Genomic DNA, 23,781 nt, shown 5'->3' with positions numbered 1-23,781 from the left:
CATACGGTATAAACTATTTTAGTCATGCGAGATGGTATTAACTGTTGATATCATGCATGGGGGGTTATCTTGTGAAATAATAATACTTGGTTGTGACCTATGACTTATTGTATTAACCATTATTTTACTATTTATAACGTGATATTTTAAAAATAATTAACAAGATATTAATTCATTCAATATGATTTCTTATTATTTATATGTTACTACATTTATATCTATTGTGTATTCTTTATGTTTTCGAATATACTGGTATTTTATGGAGATCTTGAGAAAAAAATCAAACTTTTGAAAACCTCCCGTGCGTTCCCTTCCCCAAGATTTGCAAGTCAAGTAGCAATTTTTTTTTAAATAAATATTTTTGCAGTACTATTAATGAATATGTCATTTATTGTTTTCATAATTACAAGTACATCTCATATATAGTCACGGGCTGTTCACCATGGTCATTGAGTAGGGATGGCAGTGGACCGGGGGACAACTGCCCCGCTTCACCTCGCCCCGTTTGGATTGGGGATGAAGGGCATGAAACGTGGATGGAGGTGGGGATGAAGGTTAAAATCTATCCCGGTGCAGGGATGGACTTACGCTTTTCCCCCACCCCGCTCTGTCCCGGTCCCAATCCCTGCCTAGCCCTGCTCCGCCCCGGTCCCAATCCCTGCCTAGCCCCGCCCTGCCCTGCCCCTCCCCGTCCCATCCCCAATCCTTTAAGGGATGACTATAGACTAAGAGGAAACAGGGTGGGGATGGAAGTTCGGATTTTGAAACAGGGTGGGGGTGGAGACCTTGTTCCCTGCCCTTGCATTGAGAGAGGAAGACTTGGCTGCACACATCGATTCACTTTGTGGATCGAAGATGGGTGCATCTGTTTTCATCTATGGTTTTGCTTATTTTCTCCTGTATCGGTGATTGATTTGTTAGAAAAAACCACGAGCAAGAGACAATCAAAAGGAAACAAAGAACAAGAACGATCAAACAAAACACAAGAAGAACACAGATTTACGTGGAAAAACCTCTCCTCAAATCCGAGAGAGAGTAAAAAACCACGGCCGCCCAGAGAGAAATTTTATTACTCTTAACAGACAGTTACAAGTTCGAGAAAGAAAAGCGAGAATATAAACAAGGCAAGGGCGACAACCCAAATCGGGTCGGATCCATTGAAAACCGGGTCCCAAACATAAGCCCCAGAAGAAATTTCTTCTGGGGGGGGGGGGGGGGCGCTGCCCCCCTATAACCCCCCGCCAGGGGCGGCCCCCCCTGGACCTCCGCCCGCTGACCACGCAGTGGGACCCTCGCCGGGGGAGCCCCCGGACCCCCCTTCCCGCAGGGGCAAAAACAGTGAATCAGGCTCCACAACTCATCATGATTAGCATTAGTGATGTTAACCATGAGAATCAAAGTTGAACGAAATTGTACCTTTAACCTCTTCGTCTTCCCAAAGCTTTAGTGCTAAAGTAGTCTTTCCACATCCTCAGAAACCACAGATTCCAATAACAGAACCATCTTACAGATGCAACTTATGCTTCACGTCTATTAACTGCCCGTTCAGACCAAAAGTTCATCGTGGAAGCTTTGGCTCAGCACTAACAGAATCAGAGCTCCTGTTTGTTTCCGAAATCAGATATTTTAAAATCCTTTTGATGTCGCTCGACATCCCACACTGCATATCAAATTGGGCAAACCTTACCAAATCTCCAACCAACCCACGTAATCTGTGGGAATATATGAGCTTCATCCTGACATTCCATATGGACACTTGGGTACATTTTTCAACCAACTCTTTCCTGCGATCCAATATCCGGCTTAACTTTGCAATATTCCAGCAATTGAATCCTCATCCAATTGTGTGATATCTTGAACATAGCCTTCAAAAATTTTCACTGTATCCTCGAGCATATCCGCTTCTTTTCTAAAACCTTTTAACTGTTTCAAAAGATTTGTACACACTTGAAACAGGACACCTAGTGCTGCTCCCCCGATTAATGGCCCTTCCATCAGGCTTGGATTTATGGCTGCTAAAGCAACTAAACGGATTTCACCAGACATGCGAGGATTAATGTGCTTAATTTATATGAAGTCAATAAATTCGGGATCTGAACGGTCTGCTTCCAGCTGCCAATATATATCCACTTCTGAATTCATTTTCATATACGTTAATCAGATTTGCTTTCTCAGTCCAAATCAGCACAGGTACTCAATCTAAAGGCCCTGCAAAAAGTGAAAGAGTGGCCTGTCAGTTTATTGTGTTTTTCCAGAATTCAGAGTCCTAAAATTTCAATTCGCGAGGAATATTCGTTTGTTGACTAAAAAGTTGGATTTTCTCATTCCAAATACGCATTTGCTAGCCGAACTTATACCGAGATTTGTGACATTGGGAACGATACAAAACTAGTGCATGCGCATAATTGACTGTGGTCCCGTTACCTAAACAATCACCATCCTTGGAATTATTTTTGAGCTAAATACATATCAAACCCAAGATTCAACCCTATTTCCACAATTATTATTAATTAAACCCTCATTGAATACCATCTCCGGCTCTCAAACAGAGCCTACTCCAGAGAGAGAGAGAGAGAGAGAGAGAGAGAGAGATCCGACCTCCTTTGTACAGAGTGCTTCCGATTTCTAAGAGCAGATTCCTTTGTGCTCTCTGGATGAACCCAATCGTTCAATGCATTGAACTTCTACCTTCCACTGTGCATGGCTCTATTTATACGGCCCACATCACGAGCCAAAAAGAAAAAGAGAACAAAAAATTTTGGAGAAGAGGAAGAAAAGGTAGCGTGAACATATATTACTCGATTGAAAGACCATGAAAAGTAGGCGTGGAGTAATCAACTTGATCATATAATAAAAGTATTCACATTAAATTTCATTCAAAAAATAAGAATTGTTAATATTATACGCAGCGCCACTGGCCCACTGCCAAACACCCATCTTGGCATTTCCCCTATGGGCGTGGTCTCCATCTTCAGAATTGTTGAGATGGGTGATCGACGGTGGTGCTTCATCATGCAGCTTAACTCGGTAATGCACTGCAAAATCCGATCAGATTCGGGCTAGAATTGGCATTCAGGGATTCTTGTGAACGTTAAAAAACATGGAAATTTTATGATATGGCATCCGATCAAAATTTCAGACATTTACGAAAGGGGGCATGGAACATTCTTTAATTAAAAAATATGGCAAGAGTAGCCGCTCACCTGATTGAACCTGACCAACTTTAAATATCATTCAAGTAATATTTATTTTCAAGTAGCCACCCAGTATTTGGAACCTACAGCATAATATATACTCAAATTAGAGAGCGGACAAGGGACTCCGCACACTTGACCAGATAACTTAGGGCGCGTTTGATTATTGCGCGAATAGTGGTGTCCACGGTCCGCTTAATGCGTTGGACCCATACACCCATGCAAATGCAGGACGTGTGGACAGGCAGGACACCGGTGGAAAAACATCCTAATAGAATGCTTTTTGATGTCTGTGGGAGTTTTGCCCTCTTCCTTGAAACAAGAGAGGAGGAGACAACCCTTTGACACATTTTTTAAAATAAAAAAAGGATAAGAACACACGCAGACAAAACATGACAGGAAATCTTGTACTTGTCCAGATCTGCCCACGAATCAAACGAGTCCTTAAGTTGAATGTGAGGGTTGGTACGGGTGTGCATCATTCGCAACAAGGCCTAAGCCAAATAAAAAATTAAGAATAATACCTTTGTAAGTCTTTTATGATACCGATTCAGGTCGAACTTAGGCCCAATTTATAAGCTCAACTTCGGGTCGTGGAGGGCTGACCCAGGCCGTGGCACCCACACTTAGAGCCATGTAAGTCTTTTCTCATTGGAAAAGGACATATATATTTCTTGTTGAGTAAAAAGCTTTGATAATAAATATGAGTTCATAGGTAGAGTATTAATATAAATGCAATAAGTGTGTTTATGGCGGTTGTGAGTTAACTAAAATTGAATTTTTTGATTGGATCATTTCTTTCCCTTCTTTCTTTTAATCTTCATATTTGGAATAATTGTATTGGAGGCTTTAAGGTATGGGGATTCTCCAGTTGTATAAGTCACCGCGATCAAATGGAGGTTCCTTTTTTTCTTTCTAAAGAGAGAGAAAAACAAGTAAATGCATCACTGTTTAAAATTCAATGGATGTGGGACAGGGAGCAACCACTCAATTCAATCATCGTCACACTGGGCCTTTGATCATATTGAATAGGCTGTAAGTAGAACATGGGTGGCCCAACATTTAATTTCTCTGGTATAGCTGTCACCTACGTGGGTGGCCTATTTTTTTCAATGAACCAGCACGATGCGACAGTCCTTTCTTACCGCCGCAAGCCTATTCGTTAGCTTGCTTGCCAGTCGCGAAAGCTTGTAATAAGAGTGCAAGAGAGAAAGCGAGAATAGATGGAGAAGAATTGCAATCACAACGAGGGTGAACTAAAGAAATCTCAACGCATTTACTTCATTCACAATTTTGCCCGCAAGCTATTACAATTCAAGTATATGGGTTGCCCCTTCGGGGTATTGATTCATCTGAACTGGGCAGCTTACATCGGACTCAACAAAAACAAAACAGACTCTAAACACAACTTTACAATGTAAGTCGCAAGGGAATATGTTCTCTCTTTCAAATCATGCATCGTCCTCGACGTCATTTGTTTCATGGTAAACCCTGACTTTAACCTGGTAGCGGCTGTTCATTCGGAATGCAGTCTCCTACGTTGGTTTCCCTGTTTTCTCCCACTGCACTAGATATTTCTTCGCTTCGCCCAAGTAGTTGACCTTGTGATGAAGAATCTTACTGAGGCGCTTCTCGGCCCGTTGTGTTGCCAGGGCCCTCTGCATGATCGGAGCGCGTTGTGACATGTTGTGTTCTGGATCTCCATCGTCTAAATGAAACTGCTTGAGGTTGCACACATGGAATACCGGGTGCACTGTAAACACCCCAAATTTTCCAAAAAATCTAAAATTCTCTTTTTGCCTCTGACTCACATCTTCTGAATAATCGGGTCAACTTCTAATAAAAAATCCATTCATTTCTCGGATTCACTGGAATTCAGATTCAATTTTTATTTCTGACCCAATTTTTTATCCAAATCGGATATCCGGATCCAATTCTGATCCCGGATCTCTTATTGTTCAAAAAATTAAAAAAATCATTTTTTTGAATTTTATCGGGTGTTTTATCTGGATCCAGTCTCAATTCGTTTTCTCAAAATCTTGGATCCAAATCCATTTCGGGGGTCATTTTCTGAAAGAAATCATGTATTTTATAAAAAAACCCTATTTCAAAAAAAACTTATAATTTTAAAACGAATATCTTATAAAAATCATTTAAAAACCTCTTTTGGGTCCCGCTTGATAAAAGTTCTCATATTTCCCTTATGCTTTCGGGGTTTTCTTTCAAAATTAGAAAAAATAGCTTATTCTTTTTTCTTAACCAAAAACCCTTTTTGAAAAACTCTTTTCCTGAAAACCTTCTTTTGAAATTTCTGAAAAATATAGGGGACCCTTATTGTAAAATCCATAACAGTTTTCCGTTATAAAAATGAGCCGAAGGCTCCCTTCATTCTCACCTCTTCTTCACCCCTTCATGTGCTTCTTTCTTCACAGACAACTTTTCACCTCACCACCGACTCTAATCCTTTTCTTCATTCCCTCTTTCCCTTTACTTTCTCTTTAGAATTTCTCTTTTTTTGATCGATCGAAGGGTCTTCAGCTCCAGCAACACAAGTAAGACAGGTAAGTAACCGCTTCAACCTTCTTTTGATTTTCTGCAAAATTCTTTTCTCTTTATCACGTTTTCTTTTGTTGTTCATATCTTATTTTTTTGGTTCTCTTTTTCCTTCCCTCTCCTCTATGTAGTTTTTTATTTTCTTCCTTTATATATATATATATATATATATATATATATATATATATATATATATATATATACATTTTCTTCGGGTTTTTATTACTTTGTCCCATTAATGCATCCGCCATAATCCCGATTTGAATATAGCAAATTCGGTCTATGGATATGCAATATCAACAGAATGACCTCATTCCAACATTTTTTTTCTTTTTGGTTTTATTTTCCTTTCTTTTCATTTATCCTGCCGTTATATTGCATTCTAATCCATAGTTGAGTCAAATTTTGATTTCATTCTATTATCCCAATTCCCTATTTACATAGGAATTCTGGTTTCCTTATGATAAATCAGCCTGCATTTTGATTTTTGTTGATTGGGTTCGTTTTCTTGTTAATAGTGATTATCTGTATATATTTGATTTCTTGCTTTTATAATGCCCGTTTCATTGTTGTCACTTCCGCTGTGTTCTTGTTAAAATATCATTTCTGTATTCTGTTGACGTTTTCTTTAGATTTTCTGAAGTGTCGTGCATTTTCCTTTTAGATTTTTATGGCTCATTGATTTAATTATTTTCTCTGTTGTTTTCCCCTGTGTGTTTCTCTGTAGAATATTGGTTGCAAATATTTCTTTAGTTGTATCGATGGTTATTTGGTGGTAATGGCTGGTTGATGACTTGAACATAAGTGGTTATATTATGCTTTCATTCGACTGCTTGTGTATCTCTCTCAATGATCCGGTTAACTGGCGCCCCTTTGATGGGTTCATATGTGAATTAAAGAGAATGCATGTTCTTTTTCTTTTACTGTAAACAAACATTGCTGAAAGAATGGGTAATGGTGATGATCGTCTTAGGCCAACCTCTCATTACAGTTTGGCATGTCATTGTAATCATTCACAATGCTTTGTTCTGCCTACATCATAAACTCTGTTGTGGCCTACAGCTGAACTTGCCCTTCAGTCATTATTGGGCTCTTCCCGGCAGAGGATCTAGGACCAGATTTGGATTTGTTGCAAAGTGCCTCACCTGAACCACCGTGAAAGACCTTCTTGTTCATCTGAATTATCATTAGATTTTACCATGACATATCATAAAAAACTATTTTGTTTTTGAAAAGTTTTATTGACTCTTCTATCAATAGTTTCTTGCCTTGATTTGCCACAAAATTTTATTTCACCTGCTATAAAATTCATTATGATTCATTGTGGGAATGTTGTTTTATATCTCTGATCACTGGGAGTCTGTAGTCAAAGTTCATATTATGTAGGTGATGAATACTCTGGTCTCTGGCTGCTGAAGGGGAAGGATAATTGTGGCCTTTCTGGTCAACTATTTAGTCAATTGCTTAAGTGTAAGTAATCAAAAGAGTCTATCGGCTATTGGATTATGCAAAATGCTGGGTTAAGATGAATTTGATGGTTTATTTTGATATCATTTTAAGGGGAAAGACAGATTCTGACTTTATTCCATCCTTTTCTTGGGGATCATGAGTATACGTGATAAAAAAACTTCCAAGATAATTGTTCCATGTTGATTACTTCATGCTTTTATCATGAGGACGTATGTATGTTGTCCACAGTGATTCCTCTGCATCATCCTATAATATTGTGCCCTTTGTATCAAAATAAAACCCTCAACTATTTCCTCTGCACATGTTAAGAAATTTCTTCAGATCCCGATAGTATTTAATATACTTGGAAATCATGGTATAATTTTAAGTGTTTGATTTTAATCTGTGGATATCAGCCAAACGTTCTGTAGGAAGAATGAAGTTTTGTTCAAGTCTTATTTTCTGTAATCAGTTGCTGGTTCTTTTCCTTAAAGCTAAGGTGAGCTTAGGTTCAGATTCTCTTGATGAAAGGCATGATATCCATAAAACGATGGCATGCTGGAAGTGTTTCTCTCTTTTTCTTCTGCCTCCCCTAAGGTATGATATATAGTAAATTACCCTTTTTTTTCTGTATCTATGTTGTCATACCAAAGTTGATATATGCCATTATATGAATTGTGAATTGGAGTGGAGGAATTCCTCCAGGTTTCTTTTGGATTAAGGGTAAAAATATTAAATTCTTGTTATAAATTCAAATTCTTTTATTTCAGTATGTATATATGTGCTTATTGGTATTGCACCTCCACGTATGCTCACATTTGCATATTAATCAGTCCTCCTACATGTCAAGCTATATACACACTCTGAAATATACATGTATATTCTGTTATGGAGCAAATACCTAGGTACGCAGTTTGGAACCAACCTGTTGGTACTGTCAAAATCAATTCACTGATGCTATTGAGATCCATTTACAAGTGTTGCTGGAAGTAATTGGCAGGACTCCAGTCATGGAAATTGAATTGCTGCAAATCATCACCTGTTACAACAACACACACTTCACCCTCACATATTTGTTGTTGGTAAGTACATTCACTATATCATTTCAGCATCTACTATTGCTTTCTCCATAGCAACTCACCACTTGCATCACACAACACCCACCTGCACACACTTATGTTTCCTGCAATTTACACTATTCATCACTATCACCCTTCACTTCACGGCAACACTGCATTGTCCACCTGTACACTACTTGCCACAGTCACCACCTCCTACATCATTCATATTGCCTTCATATCCTACATTACTCGACACCTTAGCTTCCAGCTCTCACCTGCATTTTCAACATCCCCAACATCACTTTTTCATACACCTAACACCACCATGTATCTCTGCTACAATATTCCCACATCCTTTTAGCCTCATTTCAAATGATTCCAGGTGCACAACATTATAGCTTCTTCACAGTCACAACAGTGTCCAGCATTGCTGTAACTTTCCTACCCTTGTAGCAGTGCAAAGAATCACTGTCATACACCTCATCATTAGCATCTTAGTTCCTGCAATCTGCCCCTACCTGGTAGCTACCACATTCCAGCATATTAACCTTCACTCCCTCTCCACCTTCTTCACTGCACCACACTGGCTGTACGCACTTGTCACATAACGTTCACTTTCCAAACCACTTTCCCCTTTCACTTCTACCTTCTTAGCACCTTTCCAGTACCTCACATCCACAACAGTTGCTGTGATGTCCTACACCCCCACTTGCACACACCCATTTTGCCAAACCTCACTTACATCTTACCTTTTCACTTCTTATTTCATATGCATCTTCATTAAGATGTAGGCTTTCATAAAAAAAAAAAAAGATTCTATATGCATTTGCCTATGTATATACCTTTCATATATATATCCTGTTCATATAGACATGTATAGGCCCGTTGATATTATATTTTTTTTCATTATCTTCTATGTTTTTCATCTTTGCCTTATACTAACTCTGTTTTACAGGAAGTAAGTGGAAAATGTTATTTTAGCTTAGGAATGTTAACTTCAATTTCAAATTCAGTTTAAAGGTTGTAATAGCTAGATATTAATGAGAAATTTTACTTTCTAGCTTAGATTAGAATGTATGAGCATGCATATTTTCTAGAATTACTTGTTTCATCTTATTTTTCCTTTTTATTCCAAAAATCCACCATGGTGAAACACGAATGACACGTGCACCATTCTAATAAAAGGTAATTAATCCTAAGCAAATGATCCACATTGATGGTCATAGTTAAAATGTGGACAATGCTTAAAATTCTTATCTTTTATGGAATAACATTAGATTTACACTGGGCCTCCTTAAAAAATCATCATATTTTCTGAATTTTTCTTCCTTTATCTGAGTTTGACTTGTAAATTAACTCAAAATATATATCAATGGCTATAGTCAGGATATGTTGAAAGTTAGTTTTATTCCAAACCCTATAAATGAACCAAAATATATTCAGAGTGCATGAACATGTTGTTAAGTTCATTGGTGATGTGATGAGTTGCACCAGAATCAAGGTACCAAGAATCATCACTGTACATCACAAAAGTAGCATGATAGGCTTGTAGAGAGTTTGATTGATAGAGTAAGGCGTATTGAAAGCACTTCCTTGATGTGTAGCCTGGTTTGTCGCACACTAGACAAATAACTATATTTGATGAATTCACAAGCCCTTCATAGTTTTGTTCACTTCAAGGTTGAATAAAATAGCCTTTATTTCACCTTCAATAAGTACCACAATTTTCATTACTCTTCTCGTGATAGCCGCCCCACCAATTCGAGTTTTAATTTTGATTTTGGCGGGAAGTGAGATTGACCGTGGAAATGGTCACTTCAGGGACCGACTCATTTTCACTTAATTGAGCTTCATGAATCAACAAATGTCCATGAAGTTCATTAAGTGTTATAGGTTTGATGCGAGTAGTGATGGCCGTATAGAACAAATTGAATTCAAACAGTAGGCCATGAAGAATGTGAGCCATTAAATCATCTTCAGAAATTGGTTTGTCGGCAACTGCCAATTGATGCAAGATTCTTTTCGTATCCTGAATATATTCTTCAATGCTTTGAGTGCCTTTCTTTAACTCAAATAATCTATTTTTCAATTGCATAGTTTGGGCTCGAGACTAAGCAGCATAAGCAAGTTTCAAGGAACTCCAGACCTCGTAAGACATGGAGAGACTGACAACATGAATGTGGATAGATTCAGATAGCGATGATAAGATCCAACTGAGTAAAAGTTGATCTTGATGATGCCATAATATGAAATCTAGATTAATTTCATCTGAATTTATTTTGAATTTCTTAAGGCGTGACTTAGACCCATCAACAAGACGAATAAGGTCATATGATTTCAAAGTAGGAAAACATGGTGATTCTCATAACAAGTAATTGTCGGTCGTTAATTTGGTGGTTAAAAAATGATAAAGGCGGGATTGAAAATTCGGTTAGGGTAAAATCATGAGATTACTTGAAGCCTCTGACTGATTTTTGGGCTGTTGAGTATTGTTGGAGAACAAGGTTGAGCTTGCCATTGATGCATGGCTCTGAAATTATAAAACGAACCAACACTTACACGATGGAAATAAAACACAACAAAGAAATTGCACAGACATATAACGATTTAACGTGGTTTGCTATAAACCTACGTCCATGATAAAATCTCTTTGTTCTAACTCACAAATAGAGGTTCTCTCTTATTCTCTTTATATGTGTTGCATTGAGAGTCCAATATAACTAATGTGATACAAGAATAAGGAGTCCTAGTCTTAGCCAACATTTTAGCATCCTTATCATTAAGTTTTGATAAAATTGTATGTACACTAGACGATTTGTGCACTCTTCTCTCAACCAAATTGTCATGATCTTTAGGGAAGACATTTGCTTTATCTTGTTCTTCATCCGGACTCTTAGAAGTCATTTTCCTCAACTGGACTTTGGTGGAACTCTCTGGAATCGTAACTCTAACACTCACATTTTCTCCTTTTTGTTATTAAGGCTCAAAAATCCAAAATACCCCTTAACAAAAAGAAGAAGAAGTCTTACTAACCCCCAATAAAGAAAAGATGAGCTATTAATCACTTAACCCAAGACTGACCATGTCAAGCTCGCAAGGTGTTCAAATGTGGTGCAAGGGGCTGCCAACTCCAATCACCTTGCAGTGCTTTGATAACGTCGTTGCTCCGAAACAGCAGAGAGCACGAGTGCACTAAGAGCAATGGCAAAACACCCCCAATTCACAGCTCCCAAACAAAGCTTTAAGAAAAAGGAAAATAGAAGAGTGCACTTGGCCAGAGTATTTTTTCTACTTGAAGAAGGCGCTCCAGCCGCAAAGACCAAGGTGCAGTGGCTCACCCAGCAAAGCCGGAGCAGCACGTCTTTGTGCAATCACAATCTGCCCTCAAAGAGCAAGGAATGGTTGGAGGGGATGTGTAGGTATGGCCGAAGATGGGACATGGCCAGAGGTAGGGCTACAAACGGATAGGATATGGTTGGATATCCTATTTGAATTCGACATAATTTTTAGGATATGTTTCTTTTAAGTAAAATTTGAATCTGGATTATAATTGGATTTGGACCTGTTCAATCGGATCACTTTCGGATTCGAGTTAGATTCAAGTCAGCATTTTAATCAGGATCTGGGGTTGATCCGAATCAAAATCCGATAGGAATACATTTTTCAACATGTAAAAAGCATGTTTTATTCTATTTTTTTCTCGATCCAATATTACAACATGCATTTCGGATTCGGATTCAATCTAACCTCCTCGAATCTTATTCAAATATGGATCTAGATTCAGATCTAATGTTTACAATTTGGATTTGGATCTGGCCTGAATCCAAGTCGTTTGCACCCCAGCCTGAGGAAAAGGGTGCATGTCTCTATCTTAAAATATAGGGGCGGTATCATGTTAGTCTAAATTGAAATCTAAATTTGGATCTTACTTAGAAACATATTTGATGAAGTAGATTTTGATCAGAATTGAAATTTCATATGGTAGTATTGGGTCTAGTAAAAATTGGTTAAAAGCTTGTATTTGTACATAAAACAAAGGGGATCAAATTTGATCTGACCCATATGATATACCCGACAGAATATCATCCATCCAAAAGCAAGTTTGAACCCAAACTAGAGTCTGACAGTATATGGATCAGATCCACAAACACATTTTTGTTCTATTTTGTTGATGAATTTTCTGAGAAAAGAATGCATAGTTTACAAAAGAAAGGGCACTATTGTAATGAAGAATGCATCTTCTTCCCCAATTTTATTTCCTTTCTAAAAGTACTGATTTCATTGGTCAGAACAAAGTTTTCTAATGAATGATGTACGCCAATTCCATAAATTAAAAGAGAGATTTTTTAGAGCGCATTTCTTACAGCTTTTGCTCACATTACTATTGTGGAAGTTCCTACCCAAGAAAATCCCCTCCACCTTCAACAAGTGTGTACCTATTGGCAAACCAGACTCCATCGGCAAGAATTATCATATAACAGACACCATTCAGACATTTTAAGAAGAGAGAGAGAGAGAGACTAACTATAAACATCAACTTTAGGAAAAGGGTGAACAAACATTGAACCCGACGACAACGCAAAACAGGCCCCAAACAAGCGGAGAGTAGAGAAACAAAACTAAAAACGAGAGAGAGAGAGAGAGAGAGACGATTGAATGAGAACGGGCATAGCTGACACCTAACTGTTGGATCGTTTTTCGGATCACACAGTTTCGCAATCAACAACATGAAAGAAATCAGAACATGTATAAGTATGATATTCATGATTAACAGTCGATCGAAACAGTAACAGGGAGCAAGCGTGCTGATTTCCGCGTAAAACCAAAATCCAGACGACAACATATGAACAAACAGATGCAAAGAAAATAATGAAAACAACATATACATGTTTAGATTATGTAATAGGCTAAGGCATACGAAAGTACTCCCCTTAGAGAAGATTCGCCTCCACATACAGTGCAAACAGGGTCCGACGTCCTTTATCCAGGATACAATAGCCGCAACGATCACCGCAACGATCAGGATCGGTGCACTCCGACGGATCATCCTTCAAAAACAGCCTCTACGAACCGATGTTGCAGAAAAACCCTTTTCGGGATAACTCAGGAGAGGGAGAGGGCAACAGGGAAAGAGAGAAATCGCAGAGCCTTTCTTCCTCAGAACAATGCATAAAGCATATCCGTAACCCCAGCCCTAACCACGTTTTTATAACCCACGAACGGTTACGAAAATGTGGAAGGGATCCATTACGGAATTCGAGGAGCCGAGACCCGTTAACGAAATCCAAAGAGTCGAGATTCGTTAACAGAATCTGAAGAGCCATTAACGGGCACGAACTACGAGGAGTCGTGACCCGTTAAAAAATCCAAATAAGCACAAAAACTTTGGGCAAAAAGATACTTTGGTCTTCATTGGATTACCCAAACTCGAACCGGCTCACCCCGACCGGGCACAGTGGGCGCACACGTGTGTGTGGTAGTCATCCCAACCCCTTGTTCTTTGGAACAAGTGTATGAGTTTACATGTGGTTTATAAAGCTCACAACAAACTCAAACACCATAAATATGGGACTATTCCACGTCATCGTAACCAAACTTCTTTCAAAACAGCCCAGGTTTCTTCTTTTGAATTGGCTCTCCACTTCCTTCTTACACCCAACACTAACATTGTTGTTATTCAACACAAACAAATTGCCCTAGCTTCATTTGACAATAGTAAATATTATTAGAAGGGTGGAATCGAAGTCAATCCCCAAAGTGCCTTCCAAAATGAAAAAGAAGCAAATACAGGAACAACCAGCAGAATTTTCCACGCTCACAATGAGTTCATGAATTAACAAGTGTATGCATCAAGCAGTAAAGCAGACACTATTCCAGAAATTTCAATGTCGGTTTCTCTTTGCGCACATCAAACCTTGAAATGTTGAGAGAAGTTCGGAAACGCTCCCAGAGACGATAAGTATCATCATCACAGACAACCTCAGTGAGACCTTTCATCTTTTCTACGGAATCAGGGAGCGGTTCCAGACCTGCGCACCCTCTCATGTCGATCTTCTCCAAGCCACAAAAATTGCCAAAATCTTTGGGGAGTGCCTCAATTTGCATACAGTCAGAAATATCCAAAAATCTCAAGTTTTGGAGTGTGCATATTGAGATTGGCAGGTCTTTCAGTGCTGAACATGCGTGCAAGCTTAGGACCTCCAATTTGGTCAATTTATCAACTGTGTGTGGCAACTCGTTCAGATCAGGGCATTTTGTTATCTTAAGCTTCTTTAGATTGGTGACCTCACAAATTCCAGGTGGTAATTTCTCCAAACCATTGCAGTAGTTTGCTTCGATTTCTGTCAATTTAGGAAAGATGGTTGGGATATCAAATGCAGAACTGTTGTCGACTTTGTTAAACAAACAAGACACCGTTGATAGCTTCTCCAGGTTTGGAAACTGAAATGTGGCCCCTTCTGGCAATGGCACTGCAGCAGTAGATAAATTAGGGACTGATATCTTTTCAAACCTGACCCTTCTGAGGTTCTTTAGGGAGCCCAGTGGAGGCAACCCACTTAGTTTTGAAGGCTGTGCACTGTGATTTGCGATGATGAGAACCTTCAGATTCTCCATTCTCTTCAAAAACGGAGGTAAACAATAAGAATCAGCTGAGAAATTCAATATGAGGACTTTTGCACAAGTGCCACTTCGAACCAGTCCTCGTGTTTCATCTCACCTACAAACAGATCAAACAAAGTTACTTTTCATGAAAAAGAGATGTGAGAAAGTTTTAATCACTACATGTGCGAATTGACATCACCCACCCAGACCGCTGCCCGAGTGGCAGCGGCCCTGGAGAGAAGGTGTTGACTCCTTCGTCCCAGGTTCGACTCCCACAGGGTGTCGGTGACTTCACCTGGGGTTTTGCCTCATAGGAGGGCATGCCCATCATACGTGACCCAGTTCTCGGCGAGGGTTCCTCGTCATCAAAAAGAAAAAGAAAAGTGTGAATTGACATGTGTTGTTCACCAGTATGTATGGAAACAATCTGAGCTTCGACTGTGTTCTCTTTTTTCTTCCAACTCTCAGGAAGAGCTGATTCTTTCTTGTCCATGATGAGCCTAGTATTACGGCCCATGTGGATTGCCAATTCTCTCAGCAGATCATGCTGAACCACATAGAGGTCGCTGTAGTTCGTATAAATGTCTTTAACCTCATTCCTAGTGGAACATTGAAAAGAAACTTATCAGTGGTGAGAAGTAATGCAAATGTGAGCACGTTGTATGGGAAGCACATCAGTCACTATCTATCATACCCTCTTCTCCGGAAAAGAGTAACAAGATTTTTGCTGGAAAGCTCATCGAGAACATCAAAGGCCCCATCCTCAGTTAGGTCACGGGTTTCAACCCACATGTCAATGACAGAAGCAGCAGGGATCTTTTTGTCCTCCGGAAAGGAACCCAGGTCCTTAAAACACTCGCGCGTCTCTTCACTCAGATCACATACGCTGATGGCCAAGCAGTCGAGGATATCAGTGTAGCCTTGAAAGATGTGGCCCACTTGCTCAAGTTTCTCTGCTACCTCTCTCCACTTTGTTTCGTTTTTTCTCTGCAATGAGGTCCCTATCACTTTTAATGCTAGGGGGTGACCTTTGCAACACTTCACTATCTGCAAATGAATAGTAGAATGCTTTATCGTTTTGGTAAAAACGTACAGGGTCAATAATCAAGTCTCTTTTTTTTTTGGGTGTGTGTGTGGGGGGGGGGGGGGTGTTGAACCTGCAACCTCCCATCACAAGGTGGACAAGTGGAGCCGCAATAACCAAACCTTCTTACCCAGGCATCATCAGAAGCACGAAATTCCTAATATGGGCCTCTGTTTAGGGATCCCAACCGATCAGATTTTATTTGATATCCACCCAATTTAAGTCCATTTAGTTGAATTCAGTAAGCCAAAACCATATTTGATTATTATTGGATTTTAATATTTTTGGTATTTTGCTATCAAATCTGATAGATATCTGGATTTGATGGACATGATCAGACTCTGATTGGGTGTAAAAAAAATCAGATCTTCTATGAGCTTTTCTCCATCCAAAAATGAATCCATTTAGTGAATATCTGATTAATTGGAACTGGTATTGGCTCCATTAGACCTGAATCAAAACCGTTTATGCTGCTACTTCTTGTTTTCCTGAAAATGCTTAACAAGACCCTACCTTTACCGTACGTATTCAGGTCAATGTTGTCAGTAATGGTATTGGCCCTGGATCGTTTGGCCACCGAATTCAGCTGTATCGGCCCATACCATACCGATAAGTGAATCATTATGTATCGGCCTAAAAATAATAATAAATTATTATGTATGTCAAGCATAAAGTAACAAGTTTTAAAACCATTAAAATAATTTTAAATTAATATTAAAATTTATTTTTGGTATTTTTTACATTTATTAAAAAATAGCTGATTCATGATTGCAACTTATCGATTTTCTGCCGATATGATGCAAATCGGTCGATACTGTCCGATATGCAATGATACTGATAATATTAGTTCAGGTTAAACCATAAGTCCGGAAATGATTGATGTTAACTGAGGTCCCTATTTGACAGTTTTCAGGAAACCTATGCCCAATATAGGAATTTAAAAAATGTAGGGTTCATTTTTTCGTATTAAGGGCAAAAGGTTAAATCGGATAGCCTCGAGATGTAGGGTTCATTTTTTCATATTAAGGGCAAAAATGTATGGGAAGCACATCAGTTACTAGCTATCATACCCTCCCCAATAATAGGACCTTAGAGAAATGTAGGATTGAGGAGGGGCTGTTTAGCTTGTGGTCTAACATAGTTATACGTGTGAACGATGGGGTTGCATTTTTCTCAGTGCCAATCTTTTTTTAATCCAAGGAAAAAAATACCCCATCACCCTCCGGTTGGAAAAACCCTTAAGGTCCTCCATGCCCACCCGGGAGTACACTCAGCTTCGACCTTGCAGCAAGCGACGCCACCAATGGGTTTCTAGCTTGTGACATCCAGTCAACTTGGCGGCATTCACAAGTCGCCCCAACCAGATGAGCCGAGCCCTTGTGGGCTTTTCACTAATGCTAATTGCTAAACTAGATGGGATACGTACCTTCTCCACCAGCTCATCATCCAAGCCTTGATCTTTTGCTTTTGACAAAAGCTCGTCATTCAAATCTTCAGGGTCTTTACGTGGGGAAAGGGCATGGCCAAGCAAGAGCAGCTTGGCGTCCTCCATCTCCAGTGCTTCCACTTGATAACTCCATTGGAACTTACTGAACGTTTCTCTAGAGGTGACCAGGGTTTTAATTAAGCCCCCTCCATCGATGATGAGATTGTCGAGATCCGATTTGGACGAAACATCATCAAGAACTATCAGAACGGGTTTCTGGTTTGTTCTTCTGTCTTGTACAACGTTTCTTAGCGTCCGAACCACCTCTACCAAATTGGGCGACTTCTAAATAGTAAAAAAAACAATCTCAAACTTTTCTGCAAAATGTAAGACGAAGAAGGGTGGTCAGCAGTATATTCCGATAGCAAAAAACAAATATTTTGTTATTTTTAGCGCACATCGCGTTGGGTATCAATCCACTGGGCTGGAAAGAAGTCTTATTGGAAAGAAATAGTTCATTTACTACCACATTTACTAAGATAACGTTTGCTCAAGTTGCTCGTACCATTACTATCTAACAGATCCTACTGATTTGCAATTTTTTTCTTTTTTCTAATGCTTTGTGGATCGTCTTTTATATGGATAGTAAGCAATTTTTTTTTTAATCATGTGATTGCAAAGTGTAATTATGTTTTCCAACAGCTGCAAAAGTCAATAATCTAAAATACACTAAAATGTCTCATATGACTTGATGCTGCTTAAAAATGATTGACTGCTCATGCATTTTCACAAGACATATATGCACTTATTATTAACATGTTATTCACAAATTTATGTGTCTAATAAATCTACAAATAACTTAGCAATTTATTTTTTAAATATAAACCTACAAATATCTTTGCAATTTTTTTTTAAATAAATATTTTTGCAGTATGACTAATAAATATGTCATTTATTGTTTCCATAATTACAAGTAAAGCTCATATATAGTCATGGGCTGTTCACCATGGTCATTGAGAGAGGAAGACTTGGCTGCACGCATCGATTCACTTTGTGGATCGTAAGATGGGTGCATCTGTTTTCATCTATGGTTTTTGCTTATTTTCTCCTGTATCGTTGATTTGATTATCATTAGTAATGTTAACTGACAGAATCAAAGTTGAAATAAATTGTACCTTTAACGCCTTCGTCTTCACAAAGCTTTAGTGCTAAAGTAGTCTTTCCACATCCTCCGAAACCACATATTCCAATAACAGAAACATCTGTCTGATGCAACTTATGCTTCACCTCTATTAGCGGCCCGTTCAGACCAAAAGTTCGTCGTGGAGGCTTCGGCACAGCAAGAACAGAATCATAGCTCATGTTTCTTTCCCGATACAGATATTTCTTAATCTCTTTGATGTCCTTCGACATCCCACACTGCATATCAATTTGGGCAAAGCTTACCAAATCTCCATCCAACTCACATAATCTGTGGGAATATATGAGCTTCATCCTGACATTCCATCTCGACACTTGGGTACATTTTTCAACCAACTCTTTCCCACGATTCAACAGCAGGCTTAGCTTTGCAATCTTTTCCCTTTCCTGAGGTATTTCAGCAATTGAATCCACACTGCTGCCGTATTGTAATTCTTCATCCAATTTTGTGACATCTTTAATATAACTTTCAAAAAATTTCACTGTAGCCTCGAGCTTTGCAGCTTGTTTTCGAAAACCTTTTAACTCTTTCAAAAGATTTGTGAACTCTTGAAACAGGACACCTAGTGCTGCTCCTCCAAGTAATGTCCCTGCCATCTGGCTTGGATTTATGGATGTGAAAGCAACTAAACTGATTTCGCCAGAGACTTGCGAGGATGAATCGAGCTAGAGCTAGCTGGTTCTTTAAAAAAAAAAAAGAAAGAATCGAGTTAGCTAGCGAGACGTTTCAATTCCCAATAGTAACTCCTAGTGATTTATAAGCAGTCAACAAATTCGGGATCTGAACGGCCTGTTTCCAGCGGTCAATATATCCACTTCAGAACCAATAATCCATTTTCATATACGTTATTGGAATTATTTTTTTATTTATCTATAACCTGAAGAAATCATATCCGGCACAAAACCAGGTCGTGCTGGCTCAGCCTTTCCTACCTACAGTAGTCACCGTGCCAGCAGCGTAAAACCTCGAGATTAGTGTTGGGTTAGCTAGCCCGACAAGGTTGACCGCGGCGAGGAAGCCTCCTCCCACATCACGTCTTCCATTTAAGTTTCAACTAGAGATTTTGGAAAACCATGACGTTTGCCCATGTTTTTCACACAAATATGTATATCACTAGAATATAAAAACTGAAATATGAGAACAGGAAATATGGGCATTTTTAACGCTTTTTTTGCAAATCTAATCATGTGGATGTGCTTTGCATGATGAATTTGCTAGGAATCAACCATTGAATCATGTATTTTCTATAAAAAAAATATAATTTTTGAATGCTTGAATGTTTATGAAAATATGAGCTTTAAAGCCTTAAAAAAATCTCATTTATGCATCAAATGATTCAAGAGCGTGTTTTTTATAAAACCAAGAATGTAAATCACATCAGCAGAGTAAGATTCAAGAGAAAAGAAAAAAAAATATTATAAAAATTAGGGTTCACACATTAGTTCTCATATTTTCAGTTTTCCTATTACAGTGACTATATATCTATGTATAATAGGGTGCTCCCGGAGCACCTACTCTCTGAGCGCCCAAAAAGTATATCTTGATGATATGGAATCTTTCTAAGATCCCCGAGTCACTCGGACCGCTTTCCCAAAGGTGTGTTTGCGGAAAGGGAATCCGATTACCGCCCCCTCTCCGCCTACCGTGGAAAAGGGAATCAGAACGTTGATTCTTGGGTTCTTTCCTTGGGAGAAAAGAATCCCAGCGTCTGTCGTTTGGTAGGTCCCATAAAAATGCCTCGTTCTCTGTGTATTTCAGTGGAATCCATCAACTTTTCGTATATCTTTTCATATATTCTATAGTTCCTTCTATTGACTAGAAATTACCAAGTCTTCAAGGAAACATTTTTATATAGAAACCCGTAATTTTTTCGTTAGCGATGAAATCCCAAGAACAATTTCATTCCCGAATTTGGGTAGGGTTTCTGAGACTGAGTTTATAATCTGGTCCAATTTGGACGGATTTCGGCATCCAAACACTATCCTGTTATTGCGGGGCTTCCACGCATCCAACAGTCAACGACTTTGTTTGGGAGCCGGAGATGAGAGTGGAGATGGGGAGATGAGAGGTGAGGCGGCAAATCCCAAGACACCCTGCTGTTTGGAATTTCGTATTTGGGAGATGAGAATAGAGATCAAATCAAGCGCAAAAGACTCTTCTTTGACAATTACGTTAGGAGATCTCCACGTCCTATTAAATAGGGCCACAAAGATTGGGCAGAACCAAAATAAATGAAAAGTAGTTTCTTCAGCAGCTTGACACAACACACACCAACTTGGAAACTGTAAGCACAACTTCTTTAAACGCCATAATGTGAACCATCATATAATCAAAACGCCTTAATGAAAAAATAATGAAGGACGATGGCAAAATTGACCTTTTTCCCACATTTTGCATGACTGTTTAACCAAGCTGTCAATCCACCTCGAGAATGGGCCCCAGTCGTGAAAGGCAGAAACCATGATTGGCATGAGCATGAGAAATAATAATGGACTTATCACCGATAGGATAATAATCAAAACCAGTTGCGGCAGAAATCATGGTCCCCCCTGACAGTACGTTCGACGATCGTTGAAAGCGAGGTACGAGAAGTCGAACAGACGTACTAGGTTTGGCAACGTACGCCGGAAGTGTAGATGATATAGTCAGAGCGGTAGTAGAAAATGATTTTCTGGTGAACTGCCTGGGCAGAGCATGTGATAATTAGACCGGGACCCAGATAGTCTCAATTTTGATGGCACGAAGAGAAATCTTCGGCTCCTAAAGATCTTCAATCTGCACCCATAGCGAAAAAGAAGTATGTCGCTAAGGTCGCTTAGAACTCTGACAGGCAAAGTGGCTCCCCAACACAGGAGATTCGTAGGAGTCAAGAGACTTCCTGGTTGAATGGTTGTGAGGAACACTTATTCGGCTTCGCTTCCAAAAAGAATGACGACGAGAAAGAAAAGATGAACCACACCCATGGCAATCAAAGTGTTTCTGAAAATTTAGAGAAAAACATGAAGCGCACCACCAATCTCCTGGTCTAACGCAACGTAACTGAGATCTTGTGCGGAGGGCACAAAAGGAGCGTTGCCATGAAGGTTGAACCTGCTGCCAGCTTCGATTAACGACCCAATGTGGAAGCTTCCGAAAAAAGAAAGGCGGGTCAAGCAACGCCATGACAGAACAGGCTTCGAGAGGCTCTCTCTTAACGGAACGGATAAATTTTCTGACGTCCGAGGTATGAAGAGAGCATGCATCCAGGCATGAACCGAAGACATCCGAGAGATTGAAAAATAATCGATGCTTGAGTCTGAATGGTAACTCAACATCGAAACCCCACCGTCGAAGGACGAATGTTGTGCTCCAGTCATTAAGAGCATCATGAATGATATAGAGGGCCCTTTATTTGCTCTCAAAGAGCGATCAGAAGCAAGACCCCAAAAACACGCACCGAACAACTCATGAGGAAGAAAGAAGAGAGAGAGAGAGCGCACCTGGCCGCCGGAGGGATGGTTTCAGCCGTCATAAAACCTTTCAAAACGCCAAAGAACTTGCTGCCTGAGGGATGGTGGGCGATTACAGCTGGTGTTGGCTCCAATTGCGGTGAAGCACAACCATGCAGAGGATGACCCTAAGGTCGGGAGAAAGCAGGGCGAAGCTAGAGGGGAGGTCTGGCGACGATGGCTCCTGAGCGGCGATGGGCGTCACTGCAGAGTTGGTCGGGCGATGGTGGATCCCGCACGAAGAAGGGCGTCACTGCAGAGGAGGTTGGGTGATTGAGGTTCCCACTTAGCTAGGGGCGCCACAGCAGAGGAGGAGGGACGATGGTGGCTCCAATGCAGCTCCGGCGAGGGACAGCATTGTTGCTCCGGCGAGGGACAGTGTTGTTGCGGAGGTCACTACGCTTAAGAGTCACCGGAACTTCTCCGGCGTCTATGAGAGCAGGGGTTACCAGAAAAAGCAGGATAGGGCTGGAAGAGTGTAGGAAGAAAGGAAAGGGAAGGGGGGGAGGGTTATCGAGAGAGCCTCCAGGTGCGGTCGCAGGCTACAACTAGGGCAAAGAAGCGAGGGCTGAGAGAGATTGGGGACAAACGACCCTCTGGTTCTTGCCCTTGGAGATAAGAAGAAGGGTGGCGCTCACCGGACGGTAGCAGTTCACCCGCATCGCTGGCATCGGGGTGTTGCAGCTCAGCAGCGTTGGAAGAAGACAGAGGAAATTCCCATGGGTGTTTCAAAACGTGATCGCAAACGCCGATCGCCGGTGGCTGGTTACCGGCGCAAATCTCCGGCAAAACCACAACAGCCGTCGAAGGAGAAGGGAAGAAAAGCTGGGCAAGGGAGGGATGATACACTGACTCGAGAGTCGTCGTCACCAAACACCGGATAAACCTCAGGTCCACAGCAGCAGCTGGATGAGAAAGGAAGGCAACCAAAGATCGATCAGCGCTGTGGAAGAGGGGAAGAAGGAGCGACGCCGCGGCGGAAGGGACAGAAATACAACCCTAGGGTTCCGCTCCTTCACCGGTGACTGGACGCCGGAAACTCCCAATCTCCCACCGACGTCGATGCAAAAGCAGCAGGCCAGAGAGAGAGAGATCTGACCTCCTTTGTACAGAGTTCTTCTGATTTAGAAGCTCCGATTCCTTTGTGCTCTGAGGATGAACCAATCGTTCAATGCATTGACCTTCTTCCTTCCACCATGGCCCTGTGTATACGGCCCATTCCATCACGATAAATATTTTTCTTTTGGAGAACTCTGTTAGGGATGCAAATGGCACGGGTTTTACTTGGATATCCGGCCCACCCGAACTCGGTTAACCGGGTTTGGTAAATTTCTTTTACATCCGATCGTGTAAATGGGTCGTGTCTTAACTCGGTATTGCACTGCAAAACCCGATCAGATTCGGGTTCAAATTGGTAATCAGACTTAATCTTATCGGATTCTCGTGAACGTTAAAAAGCATGGAAATTTTATGGTTGGCCCTTCAAAATTTAAGAAACGAAAGGGGCATGGAAAATTCTTTAATTAAAAAATATAGCAAGAGTAGCCGCCCGGCTGCTTGAACCTTACATGCCAATCATAACGTGACACTAGTTTAAACTATTAAAATAATTAAAAAATATTTTCGTATTTTTTTACATTTATTCAAAATTAGCTGAATCGAACCTGAATAGTATCGAAATTCTGGCCGATACAATGCATATCAGCCGATACGGGTTGATAT

The 23,781-nt window shown here is 40.1% G+C and overlaps 1 protein-coding gene across 1 annotated transcript; it reads right to left on the bottom strand.

Moving 5' to 3' along the window:
- Positions 1–8,807: 8,807 nt before the first annotated feature.
- On the bottom strand, positions 8,808–23,139 carry LOC149841829 (putative disease resistance protein At5g47280). Its single transcript, XM_090000532.1, has 7 exons — positions 22,051–23,139; positions 18,546–19,246; positions 17,371–17,747; positions 15,555–15,907; positions 15,156–15,459; positions 14,165–14,875; positions 8,808–8,954 (listed from the first exon to the last, which is right to left on the bottom strand). The coding sequence occupies exons 3-7, from the start codon at positions 17,494–17,496 to the stop codon at positions 8,808–8,810; spliced, it is 1,641 nt and encodes a 546-aa protein (XP_089856658.1). The 5' UTR covers positions 17,497–17,747; positions 18,546–19,246; positions 22,051–23,139.
- Positions 23,140–23,781: the final 642 nt, after the last annotated feature.

The sequence above is a fragment of the Nuphar pumila genome, chromosome 3, assembly GCF_984573655.1.
Source record: "Nuphar pumila chromosome 3, dmNupPumi1.hap1.1, whole genome shotgun sequence".
Taxonomy (NCBI): Eukaryota; Viridiplantae; Streptophyta; class Magnoliopsida; order Nymphaeales; family Nymphaeaceae; genus Nuphar; species Nuphar pumila.
This window is presented reverse-complemented; position numbering and strand designations above follow the sequence as displayed.

Coding starts and splice junctions, on each gene's coding strand:
- LOC149841829 (XM_090000532.1), bottom strand. CDS start 17,496: ATGGAGGACGCCAAGCTGCTCTTGCTTGGCCATGCCCTTTCCCCACGT. Junction 15,908..17,370: donor ATGATGAGCTGGTGGAGAAG/GTACGTATCCCA, acceptor ATTCATTTGCAG/ATAGTGAAGTGTTGCAAAGG. Junction 15,460..15,554: donor ACTCTTTTCCGGAGAAGAGG/GTATGATAGATA, acceptor ATGTTCCACTAG/GAATGAGGTTAAAGACATTT.